This window comes from Cygnus atratus, chromosome 1 (genome assembly GCF_013377495.2).
Source record: "Cygnus atratus isolate AKBS03 ecotype Queensland, Australia chromosome 1, CAtr_DNAZoo_HiC_assembly, whole genome shotgun sequence".
Classification (NCBI taxonomy): domain Eukaryota; kingdom Metazoa; phylum Chordata; class Aves; order Anseriformes; family Anatidae; genus Cygnus; species Cygnus atratus.
Window position 1 is genome coordinate 194,101,627 of NC_066362.1, and position 22,699 is coordinate 194,124,325.

The window sequence follows — 22,699 nt, forward strand, 5'->3', positions numbered from 1 at the left end:
AGTTTGAAATATTGTTGGGTTTTAGGAGTGAAGGGAAAAAAGAATAATGTCCAGTAATATGATTGCAAAATCAGGGGTTTTCGGGAAAGGTAAACGGTCATGTGTTAGCCTGCTTCTAAAACTAAATCTGTTTTCCGTGTTTCTGTGGGAAATCAGAGGATGTTATTAACTGAGTCATGCAGCTGTTGACTTTAGCAAGCAGGCAACTGATATAAATAGAGAAACACTAGTGAGCTTTGGACAGAAGTGATTGAGAGGTCTTCTATAAGGGCTCATAGGACAGAGAGGCAAAGATGAAAATGAAGATCCTTGCTTTCCTTGGGTTACTGCATATTGCATGCTCTTATGCTTTCCCCGTGGCTCCAGAAAAGGAAAAAGAAGATATGCAGTTTGCTCAGGTAAAGACTATAGACAAAATATAGAGAACAATTTATTGAGAAAATTAATATAGTCATGAAGAATATTTTACTAACAATGCTCTTGCTTTGAAAAGAAAAATTTATGCTCTAAATTGTTGCTTTTCCTTCCCTATCAGAAATATCTGGAAAACTTTTATGATTTTAAAGAAGAGAAACACTCTCTCTTTAAATCAAAGAACCTCGATCACATGGCTGACAAAATCCGAGAAATGCAATCATTCTTTGGGCTGGAGGTGACCGGGGAGCTGAATCCCAAGACACTGGACATGATGAAGCAGCCCAGATGTGGGATACCAGACGTCCATTCATACAGCACCTTCCCACAGAACCCTAGGTGGAAGAAAGAACATATAACATATCGGTAATACATATTAAAGCATGTTTCTCTGTACACCACTGGGAAGCTTTGTGGCTGCCAGGCAGAAGTGATGCCAGCAGGTTCTTTACTATTTGCTCCTGTATGTGTCCTCACAAAAACCCCATTCAGGATGACAGGGCCAAGAGTGTGGTGAGCATTCAGATCTTTTGCTTTAGGTTTCCGAACAGTGATAAAAAAGACCAGAACAGCAGTCTACATCAGTTTGTTAAAAGCATACTAAATAACATAATCAGTGGATAGGAGGGTTACAACTGAGAATATCTATGCTAGGATTTCTGAAAAAGATGATACCTTCAAAAACTTCCTCTATTATGTAAGCAGATAACTAGAAAATAAGCAACCAGACCTATAAATAATAACAACCAGCAATTAAAACATTTGACCTCCATACTCTGTGCCTTAGCCACTTGTGATCTGCTTGTTTTTAGTTCCTTTTGTCTTGTTTTACAGGATTTTGAACTACACTCCAGACATGCTGCAAGCTGATGTGGATGAAGCAATTGCAAAAGCCTTCGATCTCTGGAGCAGTGTCACCCCTTTGAGATTCACCAGGACCTACAGTGGTGATGCAGACATAATGATCTCCTTTGCTGCTGGATGTAAGGGGACCTCCTGTCCTAGGAATAAGTATTTGTCACTTTTTCCTACAGAGCTGATGAAAAGTGTCTCTTGTTGGTTTTTTTTTTTTTTTTTTTTTTTTTTTTTTAGATCATGGTGATTTCTATTCCTTTGATGGTCCAGGAGGAACTCTGGCTCATGCCTATCCCCCCAGCAATGGGATAGGAGGAGATGCTCATTTTGATGAAGATGAAAACTGGACCAAATTTACCACCTATAATGGCAAGTAACCTTAAAAATTGTTTTGTCTTTTTTTTATTAGACAGCATTTGTCTTGAAGACACAGTGAAGTCACAGACACTATGTCAGTAATTCCAGTATTTGCTGAGGTGTAAAGTGTCAGCATAATTTAGTACAATGATTCTGCGTGTTCTGATCTGGGCTGCAGTCATGATAATCCCCTGAAGATAAGCCACAGACTGCAATTGCAGCTTTAATGAAGCAAATGAGTTTAGTATGAACCAGCAATTGGGTAATCATGACATTGTAAGGCAGGGAATTTGGGCCATCAGGTAATGACCCAAAAGTTGTAATAGTGAGCTCTTGCCCCTCCCCCCCCCCTTTTTTTTAAATAAAATTATTTAAAATGATGGAAATCTTAAAATTCTGCAAAGGAAAAGAAAAAAGAAAAACAAAAAGGTCTTGAATTTGTTGATAATAGTGAGGTTTTCTGGTGTCCAGCAATGTCCGGGGATGATATCAGAGCTTACATGATAATGGTCTTTCTGAAGTAGTTATCAAATGAGTTCCATGTCATTTATGATATTTGAAATGTGACCAGATGATTAAAATGTCCTCATCCAATTTTCAGTCTATATTAACATTAAAGAATCTTTGAATCTTTGTTGGCAGGAAAATTTCTGCAGCATGAGCAGTGTTCCCAGATTGGTTCCCCTGGAAACTCATTTCTTTTCTATCATGCCAGGGAACCTCTTACCCCAGACATAGTTAAATTTTGCTGTGTTGTTAACACCATGAACGATATGTCATGAATGAGAAGATGAAAACTGTATCTCACTGCCATGCAAGAACACTTGTTTAGTGCTTGTTCTCTGTGCTGGAATTTTGTTTTAGGATACAACTTATTTCTTGTTGCTGCTCACGAATTGGGCCACTCACTGGGTCTTGGCCATTCCAATGTCTTCGGTGCCTTGATGTATCCTATATATATGGCCAAGGATACAAGAAACTTCAGACTTACTCAGGATGATATTGATGGCATTCAGGCCCTCTATGGTAAGCAAAAAGTATCATTTTTATTGGGCAGTAGATAAGCATTTATAACAAATTTTATTCAACAGCTGAAAAGTACTAATCTTAGTACTATAGGAAAGATGCTGAGATTTAATTTCTTGATATTATTTTGGGTAAATCACTCAGTTTCTTTGTGGCTAAAAGTCAACAGCTGCAAAATGGAATCTGTGGGCTGTGTCCGTGCCACTAAATCAAAAAGTCCAAGAGCTTTTCTCTAACGCTACTGGAGGAACAGCATGTAACTGTAGTATTAAGCTATCCTACCTTCCACAAAAGGGCAAACGTGCACAACTGCCATTAGGAAATTGTGTTTGCTCTACATTAACTCCTGAGCACATACATTTTGAGAGAGCAACAGCTTGTCAAGGTAAAACCATATGAGAATATTTTAACAGGTTAATATTTTTAAGTCTAATATCTTTAACCTTAAAGAACCTATACATTTGGGTCAGTAGGATACATCCTGAAGCTCTGCAACATGAAACCCTAATTCACCTTCTAAATCCACATTTATCTGTTTCCCAAAGGACCCCCCAGGGAGTCTCCTGCAATTCCAACAGAAGTGCTTCCCCCACAAGAACCAACTGAAATGACACCTACAGAAGTACCAACAGAAATGTCACCCCGGGAAGAACCAACAGAAATGACACCCTCAAAAAGACCAGCGGACTGTGACCCTCATTTAACTTTTGATGCTATCACTACTCTTCGTGGGGAAATACTGTTCTTCAAAGACAGGTAAGTGATTTCTTTTCTAGCAATACCTTCTTCCGAGACTCACAAAGGCAAAACATAAAGTTCAATTCAAGGAATTTATCTTCCCTTGGTTACAAAGGAAGATATTTCTTTCTGAAAGTACTAAGGCAACTTTGCAAATTTGTACTAGCCCAGCAAGAGCTGAGTAACATGGTTTACTGACAGGTGAGTAAAATGTTTTAAGCCATCACCCATCATCACCCAGGTCTGTTACAATTGCGCAAGACTGAATAATCCCAGCATCACTCCTCAGCCTGCAGCTGCTTCATATGCAGCCACAGCTTTATCACACCAACCCACATCTGGGTCATGGAGCTGTGGAAAGTACTGCTGATGACTTTAGTGGTTTTCTGACCTAGGGGCCCACACTGAGCCAGTGCCTAGTACAGCCTGTAGATAAGCACTGCCATTAGAGGTGTTTTTTGGGTATGTTCTGACACTGAGTACTGTAACAAGGTGGTACACTCTCACCCTGGAGAAAGAGAACAGCATGTCAGGCCCAGCATTTCACCCACTTCTTGGGTGGGCAATTGTGTTTTGGTTGAACAAACTCCTTTTGATGAAGTGGGTCTGATTCCCCTCCCAAAGCATGTAATGAAGTATTCTAGCTTAAAAACTTTATAGGGAAGGGGAACAAGAAGCAATTCCTCCTTATTTTGGGTTTTGACATATTATTCAAGAATGTCTAGTGAGTATTTGTAAGCAAATTGAAGTTAAGAACAAAGCTGTGCCGGCCCATATGGGACATGGTGAAGACAAAGCTTCAATGGTCAGCACTACCACAGGCATCACACTTTGATGGGCAAGCCATCAAGGTGTCAGTGGAGCAGTCCACAGGGCAAGAGGCTCTAGGTGGTCCTGCTTGCACATGGGGTATTGGACAACGTGACCTCCAGAGGTCTCTTCCAACCTCAACCATTCTGTGACATCAGTGCAAGCAGAAGTAAGGGACAAATATCTATGTGAGAGCAGGGCAAAGCATAGCACTGCATCCCAAAAGGGGTGATGGCTTTGCCCTATAGGGAGGACTGTCTTCAGCATCAGACATGGGATTTTTAAGTACATTTCTGTGCCACTGATCTCCTAGTGAAATCGGAACAATGAAACTTGGCTGTTTTCATTTCTATCAGCTACGTCTGGCGTAAAAGTCCCTACTTCTCAGAGATAGAGCATGACACCATCTCCACATTCTGGCCATCACTGGCAGCTGGCTTTGATGCTGCTTATGAGATTGACAAGAAGGATCGAGTGACTTTTTTTAAAGGTATTTCTCTTATATTTCCATCAGTCCTTTCCATGAATAAGTGAAGTAATGGTAGTACTGCTAGCTTGCCTATACTTGTGTATGTGATGTAATCATAATGGAAACGATATAATAACAACATATATTCTTAATATTTAAACCCATTTTCACTTTCAAAATGCTCTTAATATCATTAGTTAATGTTGCTTCATGGCAGTCCTGCACAATATGATGTTACTCTTGTTAGTGAGAGAGATCAAAGCTGTCACAAAATTCATTGAATGCGTTGCTATTCAGATGCATTTTAAAAGATGCCAAGCACACCTAAAAAACATGCTGAGTTTTAGCTATTGCATTTTATAATACCATACTGAGCATTAAAAATGGAAAATCCGATATCCAGTCTCTGAAATATTCAAAATTGTGTGTGTCCTAAAAAGACATGTTCTCAGATGGACTTCCGTGCTACTTGGATGCATTTATTACACAGAAAACTCTGGGACTTTGATAAAAAAGGAGTTCAGCTTCTTTGGGAATCCCTACTAATATTTTCTGTTTTTCTCAACAGACAACCAGTACTGGGCTGTCAGTGGCTACAATATAGAGGCAGGATTCCCCAAGCCTATTCAGAACCTAGGTTTTCCCAGAAGTGTCAGGAAAATAGATGCAGCTGTTCATGACCAAAATACCAAGAAGACCTATTTCTTTGTAGGCAACAAGTACTGGAGGTAAGGCCAATTTCTCTCTTGTGTAACAGAGAATCAAAATAGCTTTTAAAAAGTGAAGTTATATTAGAATTCATACAGTAAATTTGTGGCCTCTTGTCAGCCTTCCTAGCCAATACAAATCTGAAACTCAGAGGCAATTACTCAACTCTTTTGTAGCAAAAAAAAGTTTGTAAAGAAAAAGATAGACATCCATTCGCTATTACCAGTTTGTGATTAAGAGACACAAGCAAATGAGCTTTGTGTAGTTGTCATAAAGCAGTATTACATGAAATTAGTACAAGAAATAGTACAAAAAACCAATGTGAGTAGACTTTGTCATCATATCATGCACCAATTCTGTAGTTGTTAAGGGGCAGCTCTCTGAAATGCTTAAGTGAAGAATCTATTAAGAAAGCTATGGAAAGAGATCAAAATATCGATTTCTTAAAGAAACAGTTCTGCTAAACAGTATTATTAACCCTAATAATTGAATTGTAATAATATTATCTTGAACAGTGTTAATACACCAGAACTTTACATTCCACTCATGGAGTCACTTTTTAGGTTGAATACTGTCAAATTGAAATAATCAATTTGAAGAACTATTTACTCTATGCTTAAGTTTATTACTCAGTAAGAACCCTGCCCAGACCTATTATCAATCTCAGGGAACAGAGTTGAACTATTTAGTCTAATGTTCTGAAAACAGCCTTGCATAGGCCAGTAAAGATGTGAATATTCACACAGGCAGGATTTATAGAGTTCACTGAGTTCTCTATACAGCTCATAGTTACTGGGTTTTCAGTAGGCTTATTTAGTAAAATTTCCACCTGGTTTCAACATTGACATCACATGCTTGTTTCTTGTTTTCATTAATTTCTTTATTCAGTTTTGATGAAAATACCCAGTCAATGGAAAAGGGATATCCAAGAAAAATAGCAGCTGACTTCCAAGGAATTGGCCACACTGTTGATGCTGCCCTTCAGAAAAATGGTAAATACATTTAAATGTAATTAAGAACAAAATAGAAGACCACCAGCTAATACAAACAAAAAGTATATGTTTCAAATATATGTGTTGAAATGATTTTTTTAATCACCAAAGAAAATATCAAGTATATGTCAATATGTATGCTGAACTTAAATATTAATTTGCTATTGTTGTGTCCATCTAATTCTAGGACATTTCTACTTTTTCCATGGATCAAACCAGTATGAGCTTGACATCAAGACCAAGAAACTTGTCCGTGTAATGAAGAGCAACAGCTGGTTTGATTGCGAGAAGTATTAAATGATGGTACAGGGCTGCATTTGCACCAGAAATGTTTTTTCATGTTCCTTGACTATAGACAACATCATTCAGCTGTTACTGTGCGTCTGATTCTGAAATGACAGGCTTTGAAATACCTAATTTAAAATCTTAATAATGTAAAACTTAATGTACAGTTTTAATTTATTTTTTCCAACTATTTATTAATCAAATTGTTTTTGAGTAATAAAAGTATTTTGCTGGAGAATAGTGGCATTTGTGTATTTTGGTTTAGTCCTGTGGTGTCAAGGTACAAGGTAGAACTGCATGCAAGCCTCAGTAATGCCAGGACCCCTGCAATGTTTTTAGCAGTGCTGTGCAGGGAAGCTAAAGAGAATCAGAGGCAGTTGAGCAGTCTAGAGTGGCAATGAGAAAAGACCTGAGAAACAGACACTAAGAAAGACACTAAGGGAAGTTGTGGGAAAAAGTAGAAACAGATGCTACAGAAGGAGATCCCATATGGTAGCATTGGGAAGGTTTATGGTAGCTGTGTCCTCACCTGCCTTGACCCCATGGCATTGGGAAAGAGGATGTATCCCTGTTGGTAAAAGGGGAACATGGCAATGTCCAGAGAGGACACATGTTTTGGTGCCTCTGTGAGGTGGTTTTGGTGGGCAGAGTTAGGAGGTTGGTATGGCAGGACAAGAGCAACTGGAGAGAAGAGTCAGTTTGGGGATAGAGACAGCATGCAGGCAGAATGGGATGCAATGGAAGTACAGTCACAGGGTAATCACCAGGGAGTCAGGAGATCACCCACGCTGAATTGTGAACATGTGTCGTGGGAATGACATCAGGGCTGACTGTCCAGCTCACAATGCTGGACAGGAACCACTGACAAGTCCCACAGCAAACAAGTCAAAGTGATAAGAAAAAAACAGGATTTTCATGTAACCACTGGAGATGACTCCTCTAGAGGAAGAGTGGCAAGACACAAACAAAAGCACACACACTTCCTCTGTCCATCTTGTTTGGGTTGCAGTGTGAACCTCCTCATAATCTGCCCCATTACCTGGCCCATCATGTCATGACATGTGCTCCCTTGGCAAAGCCATGCCACTAACCCACATGAACACGTACTGTGATCCCTTTGCAGTGTGTGTACATGCAAAGCAGTGAAAAGCCAGACTGCAGCTTTACTCACTTTTCCTCAGTCAGCAGAAAGACTCATGACCCTCCCTCTGCTAGTCCAAACTAGAGAGATGCTGGCTGTTCAATCCTCCAGCCAGAAGCCAGCACAGAGCTATGACATTGTCCCTTCTTGTCCCAAGGCTACGTGGGGTAAAGAGCCTTCAGATCAACCTGATTTCTCTGCACCAGTAGCTGAGGGTTGTGAAAATCCAGCTTGCTGAGGAAAGGCATCAATAAAAGTGCTATTCAGAGACCAGCTTGGTGAAGCATTGAGCTCTCTCAATTTACCGTCGTTGAGGATCTGAAAACTTGGGGCAGACCAATATCACCTGAAATTCAGGGCCAGGTTTCTGAAAATATCTTGAACTGCAGCAAGATGCTCAGCACTGCCTTTGTGTGAGGGATTCCCCTGCTCCTGAGATCACCACGCCTAAGGCTCATCCTCACTGTTCAAGGCCTTGCTGGCGCCAAGTGCACAGCCTGACCCAGAGCTGGCTGGACTTGAGGTGGTGAAGCTGGGGAAATGGCTGCATTAACCCATCCCCTCAGCTCCTGGGCTGGGCTGGCACCCCACAAGTCAGCCTGGAGCGTAGGCCGCAGAGATGTGACCCAACTGCACTTGCTCTGCAGGCATACACGTGGTTGGGCACCAGGCTCACTCGTGGGGTGCCAGCCTGGCCAGGAGATTTGAGAGGATCTAGAGTCTTAAGGATGACACTTAGGGCACCAGCACAGTAGCTGAGGGGCAGCCATGATAGGTGCTTTGGTTAAATATAGCTCTAAGCTCTGCTTTTTCAAAACAGACATGTTGCTGCGGAGAAATATCTCAATGACTAATATACCCCTTGGGCTGTAAGAAAGCTTGGCTGTTGTCCATCTGCTCCTTGAAAGGATTTGATCCCATCTCCTATAACACTGCTCTGATGATGTGATTTTATGAGGAAGCTGACTCCTCTTAACTGTTCCTCTTTCTCTAGTAGAACCAGAAAAGGCAGTGAGAATGGATGGGAATGACTGATGAAGACAGTCTTCCAGTTCCCACTGTTCAAAACCTCTTGTCTGACATGTTCTGTTCCTTGTGTAAGCTTTGTGGGTTGCTAGCTGAGCTTTGCTAAAATAGGACCTTGCCCTAAACCAAGGCAGGAGAGAAACTAAGCTGTGAATCTCAGACTGGTTTAGAAGTCCTGTAGGGACTGAGTGGCTCAGCATTACCACAAAGGCTGTGGTGTACCAGGCTGAAGTCATGGGCTGACAAGTGGGTGAGCTCACCTGGCAGAAATCCAGGCAGGGCAGAAACACGGTAAAGCTGGTGTTGCCTCAACATCTCCCGATATCTTTCTCAATAGTTTGTGCTGTGTACACAGCCTATACCGAAGAAACTCAGTCCAAGGACAAAAGATGCCTCCAGGGTGAGGCAGAGCACTTGTGAATGCTCCTTATACATTAAGAGTGGAGTTAAATTCCTTTGATTTTAAAAGTGCCTACACACTTTCATATCCTAACTAGATACCTGCTTCTACGTCAAGGCTACCTGCGAAAATCAGGCCTTTAGGCCCTGTTTGTTGAGTGGTGGACTTATTGCAAGAGGAATCAAAAAGAACTTTTCAGCAATAGAGAGGCAGAACATTGATGATGTTAATGATGACTCACCATTACCATTAAAATAAATATATAATAAATATGATTAATATAATATAATATAATATAATGTTAAAAACTTATTTCTTTAACACAAGACTGGTACTTTTTCTTAGTTATCACCTCAATAAGACAGCTACATGAAATTAAAATGCTGTCTCCCACTTCCAGGTGTTAATTAGTTAAAACTGCTAGTATCTGGAAAAAAAAAAAAAAAAGAATGTTATTTACTTGGCAGTGAAGGGTAATCCAGAAAGTTTACTGTGTTTTGGTCTGATCTGGACCATAAATGCAAGACAACATGTCATGGTTTTTACCCTGACAGAGGGACTGCTGAGTATTATTAACAGTGGATTTTCCATCTGTATTTCCATTTTGTTAAAGTCTTAAATTTTGGCAAATAAAGAATCTTATTTTGGTTTGGGAAAAGCAAGGAAATTCCTGGCAAATGATATAATAATAAGTAATTCAGATTGTTTTAGAAACAGGAGTTCTGGAGCTGCCTATCCACACTTGGTGAGCAAGTGAAAATTTCTTGTTGCTATGATTTCATTATAACTCATAAATCGTTTTTGGAATTAAAGGTCTCTTGGATACCAGTGGGTGAAACTTGCCCATAGACATAATTTCAAGAATTCATTCTCTAAGAATATGGACTTCTCCTGGAGTCTGAGACCGGGTCTGCAAAAATAGATACACAAAAACACCACTTCTCAAATTCTTCACTGCACAGCTGTTGTTCCAGACACACTCTATTCTCTTGCACTTCAAAACATATTCAAAAACTTCTTAATGGCTTAATTGACAGCTTTATAGGGTCTTTACAGGATATTAGCTGTGTGAGATTGTAACAGTGTGTGCTGACACAAAAATATCACAACAGGTAGCAAAAACAATCTAGGGAGCGCCTGCTCTCCTGGCACTTCAGATGCATATACCAGACACTTGTAAATGCTACAGCAAAGCAGTGGACTCCAGACAAAATGTAAAGCTGTTCTTTCACAAGCACTCAGTCTATGGTTGGAAAACTAGTTTAATCCCACTAGGTGTAGTGTCATATGTTGCTTTTGGGGAAGGGAAAAAATTGTGTCACACGGAAATCTTTGGAGATGTTATGAGAAGGATCTTCCCATGGCATAACTGCATTTCCTCTTCCTGGCCAGATTTTCAAGACTGTTGTTGTAGTTGCGGAGGAGATGTCTAATATATGTCTAAATATATGTCTAATGCTGTTTTCTGTGTCTGAGATTTAAGATCTTCTGTGTCAGGTTTTCTGTACAAAGCAAGTCTCCACTCACAGAGACAGACAGCACTGCTACAAGCATGGAGAAAATGAAGATGAATTAAGCTGCAAGGAGGCACTGGATACTCAGCACTGGAGAGGCAGGGTAACCTGTGTGCAAGCTGACCAGCACAAGAGGAGCCCTTCTGGTGAATCAGCATTACAGTGATGGAGACAGATGACTGTAAAATAAAAAACAGAAGTTGGTCCCACACTCATCTTCATCAGCTATATGATATTTTGGGGGGCTGCACAGTGTTTGAGGCACAGCCAGGCTGAAGACACTGAGTTAAGCACTGCTCAGCAGTAGCATAGGCTGAGGCTGCTCAGAACCATCCAAGGCAGAAGACTGACTCTGGAAGAGGGAAAGATAAGGACAATCTTAAGAGATTATCCAGGCTTTTTTAAGGGTCAAAAGGAAGAGAACATAACAGTTTTCACACTCGCTTCTTTAAGCCAGAACATGAGATTGTCATTACATCTTGTACTACTTCTGGATGAAGTCTTGTCAAAAGACAGCTTCAGAGGAGATTGCTGAGGAATGTTGTTCATAAAACATATTCTAGGTAGTTGCAAGATGCCTGAGGAGGTGATTGATCTCTTGAGGGCAATGGTGAACAGTGAGAATAGTGAGTATTTGAGAAAGCTGCTAATGAGAAAACTGTATAAGTTTCATCAATACCCTGCTTGATTGTTTCTGTCTTCTCTAATGGCCCTTCCATTAGAAAGAAAGATGAGTGAGGAAAATTTACCAAATCCTACAGGTTGGAAAGTTACTTCTTTCTTCTAGACCCATGGAGACACTGTACACACACAGACACATTCAACACTTGGTTAAAAATTGCGTTTTTTATGGGAAGAGAAAAATGTTGGAAAGCTATAGTGAAATAGCTAGAAGCTAGTTCTACAAGTGATATTGTGGGTGTGTTAACTGCATAGGAGAACACTGCACAGAAGTTACAGATTCATCTCACCCACTCAATGTGAGACACCTAACAGAACTATATAAGCACAGTCATTATTAAAAGCTCCTTGTATGAGCTCCTTAAATGGTTCTCTTCTCAGAGCAGTGCAGCCATCCCAGCTCTGAGTTGTTGTCTGAGCATGTCCAAGTCTTTCCAGTGCCAGGGAGGGTGTCTTTGCCCCTAATGTAAATTCTTCAGTTAGATCTCTGCTTGCAAGGTAGGAATTCAGCCCTCAGTGACCAGGCTTCCCCTGCAGAGCCCTGACAGCTGCCCTCTTCCTTCCACTTTCCTGGGGTCTGGACCCACTCCATCTGCTTAGATCTTGCAGTCTGCTCTCCACAATGCTCTCCACAATGCTCTTCAGCAGGCAACAATTTCAGCAAATATCGCAAGCACACTATTTATTTATAACCTCTTTTTCCATAGCTCTATTCTGCTACCAGCTCTGTGGAAGGGAGGGTTATTTCTCTGCACATGCAACATCCCACCTGCCCTGCAGTGTGGCAGCTGTCACCTAAATCTTCTGTCAGCCCCACACAGAAGTCTCAGATAGAGTAGGCTGCCTCCAGTGATGGCAGATAGCACTCTTCAAGACCCATACGATCTTTACCTACTCATCTCTACCTTGTCCTCATTTGTGGTAGTGTACAGAAAGTGTGATGAGGCATGCAGCTGCTAAAGGGGACCTATGTTGGGATAGACCTGATGTTGAATCTCAGCAGTTTTTACCACTAACAGCAGGCACAGAGAACAGAGAACCCCCTCCTTTGAAAGAGAAAACCACCAGAGAGTTCAGGTCAGAAAATCTGAGTGCTTCTTTAAACCTTAAAATCAGTATATAAGAAAGAGACTACGAAATATGAAGTCATCAGGCAATTTTCCAAGAATGTTGGGAACTCCTGCAGAAAAGTGACATACAAATTCCTCAGCCCAATTTCTATTATGAGCTTAACTTGATTATGCTGAGCAAAGTTCTTTCATTTCAGTTCTTCCACATTTTCCTGCAGACAAAAGAAAGGTCAACACAGGTGAGAACTGTATCAGAGAAAATCTGCACAAAGCACTACTTCAGCAAACCATGAGTTACAGCATTGACCTGCTAATTTTGAAGGACTTTGCTGAAGGGAGAGATGATGGCACTATTATAATCTCCAAAAGTATGAGAGTACATGCTCCTGTATGGACAACAACAAACAAACAAACAAACAAATTAATAAATAATCTATTTGCAGTTTAAAGTTCTACAACTTTCCGTGAATTTTTGTTTGTTTGTTTTGTTTTGTTTTGTTTTTTTCCCTTTGATCACCCATTTGAAATCAATAGGAACGTTGGATGGAAAATGTTATAGAGATATGCCTTAAGTTTTTGGAAAGTAAAACTGCATTTTAATACTTAAAAGGTTAATGATCTTATTAAAAAGAAATACAGGTCTGTTATCTCCTCATTAATCATATTTCCATGTTGCAAAACCTCCAGAAGGGTGGAACCGGATGAAATCTTCATCGATCAGCCATCGATCTTTTTATGTTAAAACTGTTGTTTGGCATATATTCTGTTGCTAACTAAAAGTTGTGAGAAGCAGTGAGTCAGGGACTGCAGAGTGTTATAAAGCAAATGAGTACTATATAAAGGTGAAACAGGTGAGTGGCATACTACAAAGAAGACTTTTCTAAAGGCAAGTGAAAAAGAGAATGGAGAACCTCTCATTTTTCCTGCTATTGTGTGCAGCACTTTCTCATGCTTTTCCTGCATATACAAGGAAGGAGAAAGAAGAAGGCATGCAGGTGATTCAGGTAAGGAGGATAGACCTGGGTAGATAGAGCTGAGATCTCTATCAACAATTAAACATCCATTGTGGTCTCTGGAATAATGCTAGTATGTAATAGCTTGGGAGCTACTATGTATTCCAGTATGTACTGCAAATTCCATTAGAGTGAATAACATGATTATTTCTCCAAGTAGGGGGACTTCTACTCTGTACTGTGACGTCAAAGCCTTCTTTAACCTTGACTCATTCCTGTTTTATTTTTTGTAGAGAACAACTAAAACTGCTGATGCATTCACTGCATCAGTGTTGAGTTGATTATACAAATAATTAAACATCTGAGTCAGCATATGTTTGGTTTGTAGTCAGGTGGAAATGTGGTTATTTATGTGACTTCTGGTATTATGAGATGTAGCTCTTCATAAGATAAGGATGTTATTTTTTTCCAAATTATTACTCTAAAAATGTGGGTAAATGGAATACCACTACTGAAATTTTGCATTGAGTCATATATTTCAACGAGTTTTTTCACTGCCTGCTCTAAATGACTCTGGGTAACCTTGGAGCACAAGGTTAGTGGGGGACATATTACCAGAAAATAATCAGTTTATTAGACAACTGCAAAATCTGAATGTATTCTGAGTAAAACACAAAGCTTTTGTAGTGATAATATAATACAAAATAACTGTAATTAAGAGAAAAATATTCATACAGGCTTTAACAAACTCTATTATGCATGTTCTCAAGGAACAAAGAAAAGTAGCAAAGATATGGGTCTGATGTGGTATTAGTATAATTTTTAAGAGCTTCAAAAGTGAACACATTTAACTGTCCTACAAAGCTTTGTTTTCATTAGAAGTACCTGGAAAATTACTACGGCTTTAAGAAAGATGAGGAGTCTTTCATCTGGAAAAGTAATAGTCCAATAACCAAAAAAATAAAAGAAATGCAGAAATTCCTTGGGCTGGAAGTGACAGGGAAACCAGATTCTGGCACTTTGGACCTAGTACAGAAACGTCGCTCTGGATTCCGTGATGTAGCTGGATTCTCCACCTTTGCAGGAGAGCCAAAATGGGCAAAACAAGTTCTGACATACAGGTAAACATAATGCAATCCTTAATGTAAAGACAGTGTGTTATGTAGCTAAGTTGTAAGGACACAATTGTTTCTCTATGTTATATTGTAAAGGTTACTAAACTCTACACCTGACCTTCACCCAGCAGATGTCAATGCAGCAATCAAGAAAGCATTCAGCGTTTGGAGCAGTGTGACCCCACTGAAATTCGTCACGAAGGACAGAGGTGATGCAGACATAATGATCTCCTTTGCAGCTGGAGGTAACAGCCTACATAACCATAGTGAGTTATTGCCAAATACTGGCAGTATGAAGCCATTGACCTGAAAAGGTCATGATTCATTTTCATGTAGTGCACAGAAAAACACAATTCCTGCTCAGGATGTTGTGGCTATGATTCTTGAAGATGTTTGAGGGAGGATGTAGAGGGAGATGAGGAGAGGAGGGAGAAAATAAATGTAATGAGCTGCCTGTAGTTCTCTGAAACTGTACCTAGCGCATGATGTACAATGTATGCACAAACCACAAGGGGCTCAGGGCTTGTGGAATATACACAGGTTCAGAGCACAGATGAGTGGGTAGTGCTAGTTACACTCCTGGGATTACTCATACACTCTACGTGAGCTAAAAAAGTTCTAGACATACTCAAGGCTTACATTTTTGGCATTGCCCTCAGGGTAGATTTACCAGCAGCCTTCCCTCTTTCATTAACAGTCATGCATGCATGCACTCTCCGAGCCAGCTCCTCTCATCACACCCAAACAAATATATCCACTCATTTGGGTTCTGTAGAGTGTGCAAGCACTGCACGTAACCCTTAAACCTATGTTCTTAAATCCTTTTCTGGAGTTTCCATTCAAGGGCTCACCAGTGAAGGGCTCACATTGTCCTCAGGACCTTGCTTCTGCCACCAGCACTGAAGTTACCAGTCAGGTCGGGTTCAAGTAGTAACCTGCTGAGGGCTGCTGACACAGAGCATGTGGGGAAAAAAAATAAAAATAAAATAAAATAAACATAGAATAGATTTCAAGAAAACCTCTGTTGTCCTCCTCCTCCCTCATGGAAGAAATAGGTAAATGTCCACCCATGTCTTGAGGAAGCCAAGTTTTCCTTCCCAATGCATCAGTTTTCCTGGTGAAAAATAGACCTTTTGGCAAATCTGTGTGGAAAGGGACCTTGAAAGTTTACAATCAGCAGAATAGAAAGCTCTGTGCATGACTGAGGTCTGTCACCCATCCACACTGCTCCCTCCCTGTAGCCTCCAGTCACCTCTTTGTGGGATTTGCTCCTCAGGTCACAATGATTTCCTCCCCTTTGATGGCCCAGGAGGGTCTGTTGCTCATGCCTATGCACCCAGAAAGGACCTTGGTGGAGATGCACACTTCGACAAGGATGAAACCTGGATCAAAAGCACAGAGGGTAGGAAATTCAGTTCTCCAAGCCCTACCTGAAGCAGGATGTACATGGAATCAAGAATGCAAAGCCTGTCTCCTCTCTCCCTTAAGAAGTGCTTTAAAATGGGGCTGATTTGAAGGATCATTGGGCAGCTCTGGCTTCTGTAGTTATAAAAAGTCCCTGAGCTCTCTGATTTTAAAAGTTATGGCTTCAGCCAAATTTTTGCCCTGGACTGGGTGGAGATTTACTTGGGAGGAAGCTGAGGGAATGGGCAGCCCACTTCTCCCCACCCCTGCACCCTCTTTGTCTTTCCCCTACAGTTGCATCACCTGCACTAATCCAGGGTCCTTCTCCTACACTGAAATGTTTAATGATTTCATTATGCTTCTTTCTGACCAGAATTTTGTTTCCAACTGAATTTTCCACAAATAGCTTCACTTTGTCAGGCAAGCAGTTCTGATAACCTCTTATGGCCTGCATGTTTTGAGGACAAGTGAAAAGACACAGATCTCCTTTCATGCCTTTTGTTTGTTGTTTTCAGGTACGAACCTGTTTTATGTGGCTGCCCATGAGTTTGGACATTCACTTGGACTTTTCCATTCCAAAGACTCCAATGCTTTGATGTACCCAGTTTATAGGAAATTTGACCCTTCAGTATTCCCTCTTCATCAGGATGATATTAAGGGCATTCAGTACCTCTATAGTAATCCACAGTTATTAACCTTAAAATGCTTATCATTTCAAACCCTTTGGAATACCTGTCAATAACTTTGGATATATGGATATATACATATACTGAATATATATGAATGACTCAGCATTTGAATTTCTTCTATAAACTGCTTCCTTTAGGACCTTCTACCACCTACAATGACCAAAGTGAGTCTGCTGAGATAAAGGACCCAACTGAGTCAAAAGAGCCTGCATTGCCAAACACCTGTAGCCCTGATTTAACTTTTGATGCTGTCACCACTTTCCGTGGGGAAATAATGTTTTTTAAAGACACGTAAGTCAGCTTTCTGAAAGCATAACACCCATGTATCATTTATAAATTATGTACTACAGCTCAGAAAAAGAACTTTATCCAGAATATTGTACAGCTGGTTTTCCTCACGGTGGTCTTAAAGGCGTTCAGATGAGAGAGAGATCTACACTCTGAGGTAAATGACTAATTTGAGAACTGGCTTATGAGCTCCAGCCTGCACAGGTGTTGTTACCCCTCTAGACATCTGGGTGATACTATCCGACTTCAGGGACTTTCCTTCAGCACTGTGACTGACCCTCCAGGGGAGGCCAACCTCAGCTGGCCACCAGAGGAGCTGAGCTCAAGCATTGGCTGGTTGAGGTGCCTGTGGTCACGTTGTCTCTCACTGTGCACAATCAGATGTCTGAAAAGAGGCCCTGGGCTGTACCAAGGTGTTCAAGCTCTCTTCCTTTGCTGTTACCTGAACCAGAGCGTGTATGAGTGTGTATGTAAACAATCAGGGTAATCGGGAAGTTCACACCCAAGCACAGGCTTTGTGCTGTAGTGATAAGTCATATCTTATATCTCTCCCCAGCTCTGGCTGCTGCTCTGCTATATCACTGAAAGCTATTCTCTCTACTTTCAGTGGAAGGGAAGTGCCTAAGTCTCACAGAGGATATTTATTGCTTTAGGATCACTTATTATTTGTAGAAAAATTCACCTGAGTGGTTGCAAGCTTCAAGCTATAGCATAAATAGTGCAAAGCATTATAACAGCAGTCTGGCTGTTGGAGTTGAAACAAGCACTGTACTCTGATTTATTAAAGAAAGTTCTGTTAACTTTATGTCTTATTTTATCATCTGCTGGTAATTCTGATTCTTTCACTGCAATAATCTCTAGTAGTGAAATCTATAATGAAGTGCTAAAACTGGTGATTCTTTTTTGGGTTGTACAATGTCTCCAGAGTGCTCATTGATTAAAACAGTTAAAAAAACTACACCTGAGAATTAGAAACCTCTCCCACCTTAAAAAAAAAAAAAAAAAAAAAAAAAGAGAGAGAGATTAGTGGCAGTAAGAAGAGGGTGGTGGAGAAGTGGTGAGAGATAAGAGTAAGGAGGAAGATCATATCTGAAACAGGATGAATAGGATGGGCTAAGGTGCCTCATCTGAAAGTATGGGCAGTTTTAATTTTAGGCTGTAAGCAAGTCCTGGTATTTGACACCCAGGAGAGTTCAGCATCAGAAAAAGACGCCACCAGCATTGGGACACTCAGCACCTTCATTCTGTCCTTGCTTTGAGCTGAGGGTGTACCTGTCCTGAGGCAATACCTGTTTGAAAAGCCACTGCAGTGGTGATTTAGTACAATAATAAAAGGTGAGGGCAGTTAATTCAGTGCTAAGCTCAGATAAACTGCCTGTCTCCGAAGGCATGACAGCCCAAAGACTTGGGAGAAGGGTTATAAGAACTGATTCCCTTCCTTTTCAGGAGGTAGCGCTGTGCTTCCCCTGCTTCAGACCCTCCCCAAAATCAGCATTAAAGGGAGCTTTAATTTCAGGGAGTTGAGTCCACGATGTTGGACAGGTGTTATTTTGCAGAAGATACTTATGTACGCCAACCGTTTCTCTAAGCTGTTGGAGGTAACCCTGCGGTGGGGATTTATTCCCCAAATCATACCCCAAAACAGTTTCTATACATGAACCAGGTCTCTAGCTTATCTTCTGCACAAAGGGAAAATAATAGCTGGTTAGATACAGCAGTTCATCTGACCTATCTTAGATGTCTGCATCAAGATGAGAGGAATCCTCGCCATGGAAATGACATTCTTTCCATCAATATTACAAGGAGATTAGGGTGACTAACACAGGGTACGTGGCTGGGTTTAGTCAGATAAATCCTGTCCCTGTTGCCATGTCATGGTTTCATGCATTAGTGTGTGTAAACCCCTGATTTTATTCAAAGCCTGTACTATATTTACATCAGGCATTTTTGGCACAAACATCCTGCAGTAAGAGAAGTTGATTTTCATTTTGTATCTTCATTCTGGCCATGGCTGCCCTCTGGTGTTGATGCTGCATATGAAATCCCTGAAAAAGATGAAACTCACTTTTTTAAAGGTAAGATTTATATATATATATATTTATATTTATATTTATATTTATATTTATATTTTAATGCCAACTTTCCTAGTAGCTTAGAGAGATTGTGTCTGGCTTGAAAAACACTTTAAGGTCTTTCTGTGGGATTCCATGAACTTTAATTTAGTCTAATAAATTGGGATATTTCAATCACAGAGATAACAAACATATTATCCAAGATAAGGTATGTGTCTAATTTTTTTTTAATATCAATAGAGAAAAGTTTCCCTGTCAAAATAAATGTCAATATTTTTGTGTTTTGTTTTGTTTTCTGGAGAGTTATCTATTGAATTTGAAAATGATAACATGTTTGTTTCTAGTTTGAGGAAAACTAACATAAGTAGGAGGGAAAAGTGGAGTTTTAGTTTTTGTAAAATGTGGTGCACTCTACTATTCTTGCATGTTTTTGGACTGCAGAACTAGACTGTAGAATGTTATCAAGTAATCAGTAGTTTCTCTCTGTATTTTTTCATTTAAAGATTAATTTTCACATTTTCACCATATTACCTGGATACCCCAAAAAACTCTACATCCTGGGATTTTCAAAGGATGTTGCCAAAATTGATGCTGGTTTTTGCAATAGAAATAAGGGGAAAACATATTACTTCATAGGGGACAGATTTTGGAGGTAAAATTACCTGTGTTACTTTCCAAAAAAGGACCAAATATGATCAACATCCTGTCATGACTTAAGATGCATAAGTCACACTGTTTTGATAATCTCTTTCACTGTGACAACTTTCTATGGAAAAATATTTGAAAGGGAATTGAAACAATGTTCTTAGATCTCCTTGTAAATGTTTTAGTTATTTAGCATTTATTTATTTAAATTTACCTACTTTGGGGACAAAAAAAAAAAAAAAAAAGCTATCTTACAGTTCCACAAATCAGCTCATGAAACCAGTTAGAACCATAATAACACATGATTTGTATCAAAGCCAGTTCTCTGGGTTATATATCCCTCTCTTTTTCCAGTTACAAACAGACCATTCCATGAAGTTGCAGACGAATGTCTTGCACAGCAAAGAACTCTCTGCTGTGCCTGGATATGATTTTCTTTCTTCATTCAGTCTCTGCTGCTCAGGTCTGTGTTGCAGACCATATATTTCTATCTGAAGGAGGTGCTCCTATAACAGAAGCAGTAGGTAACTTCAGCTTTTGTAGGTGAATGACACAACTTCTGTCTTTCATATACATGTATGTCACACATACGGAGATCATCCTGGAGTAGCTAGTCAGATACAAACTTACAGTTTGAGCAGAAGACTATAATTCTACATTTTCATTCAAAATCTCGTAGTCCAGAGGGCTTCATCTGAGTAATTTGTCTGATAATTAAAGCTCTTGCTGAGCAAAGCAAAATGCTTTCAACCCTGTTGTAAGTATGTTGCAGAATTCCAGTACTGATGAACTGTACTTCACTCAAAATTTAACAGCCTGTTATAAGTAAACTGAGTAAAATAACTTAAACTATATTATAACATAAGAAAAAAAAAGAGAGGAAAAAAAAAAGATTTTTCCTGATAAACATTTCTTGCAAAGAGGGATCAATAAAGCAATTTCTTTATAAACTTACAGACCTAACTTATGCTTGAGATAAGATTATCCACCTCTTCTTTACGTACAGTCTCTTAAAAACAAAACAATAGAAATAGGGCAGATTTGTGATAACAGCTTACATATTAAGTATTCTTAGATGTATCTTAGATGAGGTCATGCAGACGGAAGTAATTCTTCCAATGCAGCTCATAGAGTAACAATTGTTTATGAAATCTTGGACCTGTCTCAAGGCTGTCTAAATGCTACTGATAGTCTTCATTGAACTTGGATCCCTGGGGTGAAGGTTTGGGGGTGGGCTGGATTAATCATAAGTTGTTTGCACTTTTAATTGGCACCAGGTTTTTTCTTTTTTTTTTTTCTCAGTTATAATCAAAGAAATGAGTCCATGGACAGGAAGCCCAGACTGATAAAAGATGCATTTCCAGGAATTAATGGGAAAGTTGATGCTGTTTTTCAACACGAAAGTGAGTAATTTTTCTTAAATAAACTTGAACTAAATGACCCAGGGAGTCTTGGCGTCATGGGGCTGAGAGTGCTTGGACAGAAAGAGGCTCTTCTGCAGGCTCCTCATAGCCCTGAGGCTGACCCCTGAGACCCATGAAACAGTCGTGTAAGACAGCCATGCTTCACTTTACCTCCTTGAAAAATCATGATATATGCCTTTGATGACAGAAGAGCACCACTCAAGATGCTGAGTGTGTATCTTCTGTGAGTATCTTCTGTGAGCCAGGCTATCACAACTTGATCCTGTGACATAAAATGTCACTGCTTTGAGAATAATAACTGCCACTATCTTCTCCTGCAAAACAGAAGATGTTTGCTGGGACAGACTCAAGAGTACGTCTGCACTGCCAGATGTTGCAGCTACCCAGTTCTCTCCTAGCTCTTCATCCACCTACCATCAAAACCCTAGAATGTTAACTGGAAATCTATAGCTTCCTCTGGAACAAATCCTATACATGATGGTGGGAACCTTTAACTGCAGTCCTCACTCTTGGAGACTGCCCTGAGACTGGATCTATCCTTACCCCCACAATATCCAGCAGCACCCCAGCATTCTTAAATTCTCTTGCACCCCGCCGTGCTCTGTGCCATGACCCAGGCTGTGCAATACCCACTCCCAGATCCACAATAAAAGCAGAAATGCTTCTGGAGGCTTTCAACAAAGCCTTTGCATGATAGTAAACATTTTAAACTGCAGAAACACACCCAAGATAAATTTGTTGTAGGGTCACATCATAGGCTTCGTTAAGTAAATCGTGCAGTGTATGTATGGCTGGTTTGCTGTGGAAGGTGCTAGCCCTGAGCAGGGTGACCCTGTGCCGCGCTGCACCATTTTGCAAAGGTTACCCCTGAGAGCAGATAGTGTTGACAGTGCTTGTATATACAAAGTTTTTTGAACTCTCTCCAGCTTTTGTTAAAGCATACTAATCTTTACACCTGCAATATCATAATTAAACTGGCTTTTTTTTTTTCTCTCTAGACTTCCTTTATTTCTTTCGTAGAAGAAAGCAATTCGAGTTTGACTTTGATAAGAAGAGAGTTACACGCCTCCTAAAGACAAACTTCTGGTTTCCATGTTAGGAAAACAGAATCTACAGTGGTGTAGGAGATAATGCAGTCTTATTGCACTGGAAACACTTTTTCTTTTACAGTTATACGGAACATATAGGTGCTTCAGAGTCAGTCATCACACCTCAGCCCCTGCATTTTCATTGCGTGTTTCCGTAATTAACAAAAGAACAGTATTTACAATACTATGGTGTGTATATATACATATATATACACACATAATTAACATCAGGATTGTTGACTTACCAAAGAATAACACAGCTTTTACATTTGATAGAAAACTGTGTCAATACACTTTTTCCATAGTATTCTTTTCAGTCTTCATGCTGTAAATCACCCTACAAAGAGCCCTACCAGCCAGGAGTTTGTGAGGAACAGCATTGCTTTCAGTAAGTTTTATATATAAATTAAGCAAACAGGCTAATCAGAGCTACCTCTCGTAGTTATGGAGAGACAGACAGGAGCTCCAGAAACCAATTCAGAAACCAACCTAAGATGGGTGCATAGGGACAGAAGTGCTTCTTCCTTAGTACTGG

At 40.1% G+C, this 22,699-nt stretch overlaps 2 protein-coding genes across 2 annotated transcripts; both read left to right on the forward strand.

Moving 5' to 3' along the window:
* The first annotated feature begins 238 nt into the window (after nt 1-238).
* Nucleotides 239-6,892, forward strand: LOC118245876 (stromelysin-1-like). The gene is made up of 10 exons (XM_035542446.2): nt 239-398; nt 536-780; nt 1,249-1,397; nt 1,507-1,638; nt 2,491-2,652; nt 3,198-3,408; nt 4,557-4,690; nt 5,238-5,397; nt 6,266-6,369; nt 6,557-6,892. The coding sequence occupies exons 1-10, from the start codon at nt 294-296 to the stop codon at nt 6,664-6,666; spliced, it is 1,512 nt and encodes a 503-aa protein (XP_035398339.1). The 5' UTR covers nt 239-293; the 3' UTR covers nt 6,667-6,892.
* Nucleotides 6,893-13,388: 6,496 nt separating this feature from the next.
* On the forward strand, nt 13,389-22,370 carry LOC118246039 (stromelysin-1-like). The gene is made up of 10 exons (XM_050713365.1): nt 13,389-13,490; nt 14,319-14,560; nt 14,651-14,799; nt 15,831-15,956; nt 16,474-16,635; nt 16,785-16,938; nt 18,877-19,014; nt 19,513-19,659; nt 20,955-21,055; nt 22,075-22,370. The coding sequence occupies exons 1-10, from the start codon at nt 13,389-13,391 to the stop codon at nt 22,173-22,175; spliced, it is 1,422 nt and encodes a 473-aa protein (XP_050569322.1). The 3' UTR covers nt 22,176-22,370.
* The last annotated feature ends 329 nt before the right edge of the window (nt 22,371-22,699 follow it).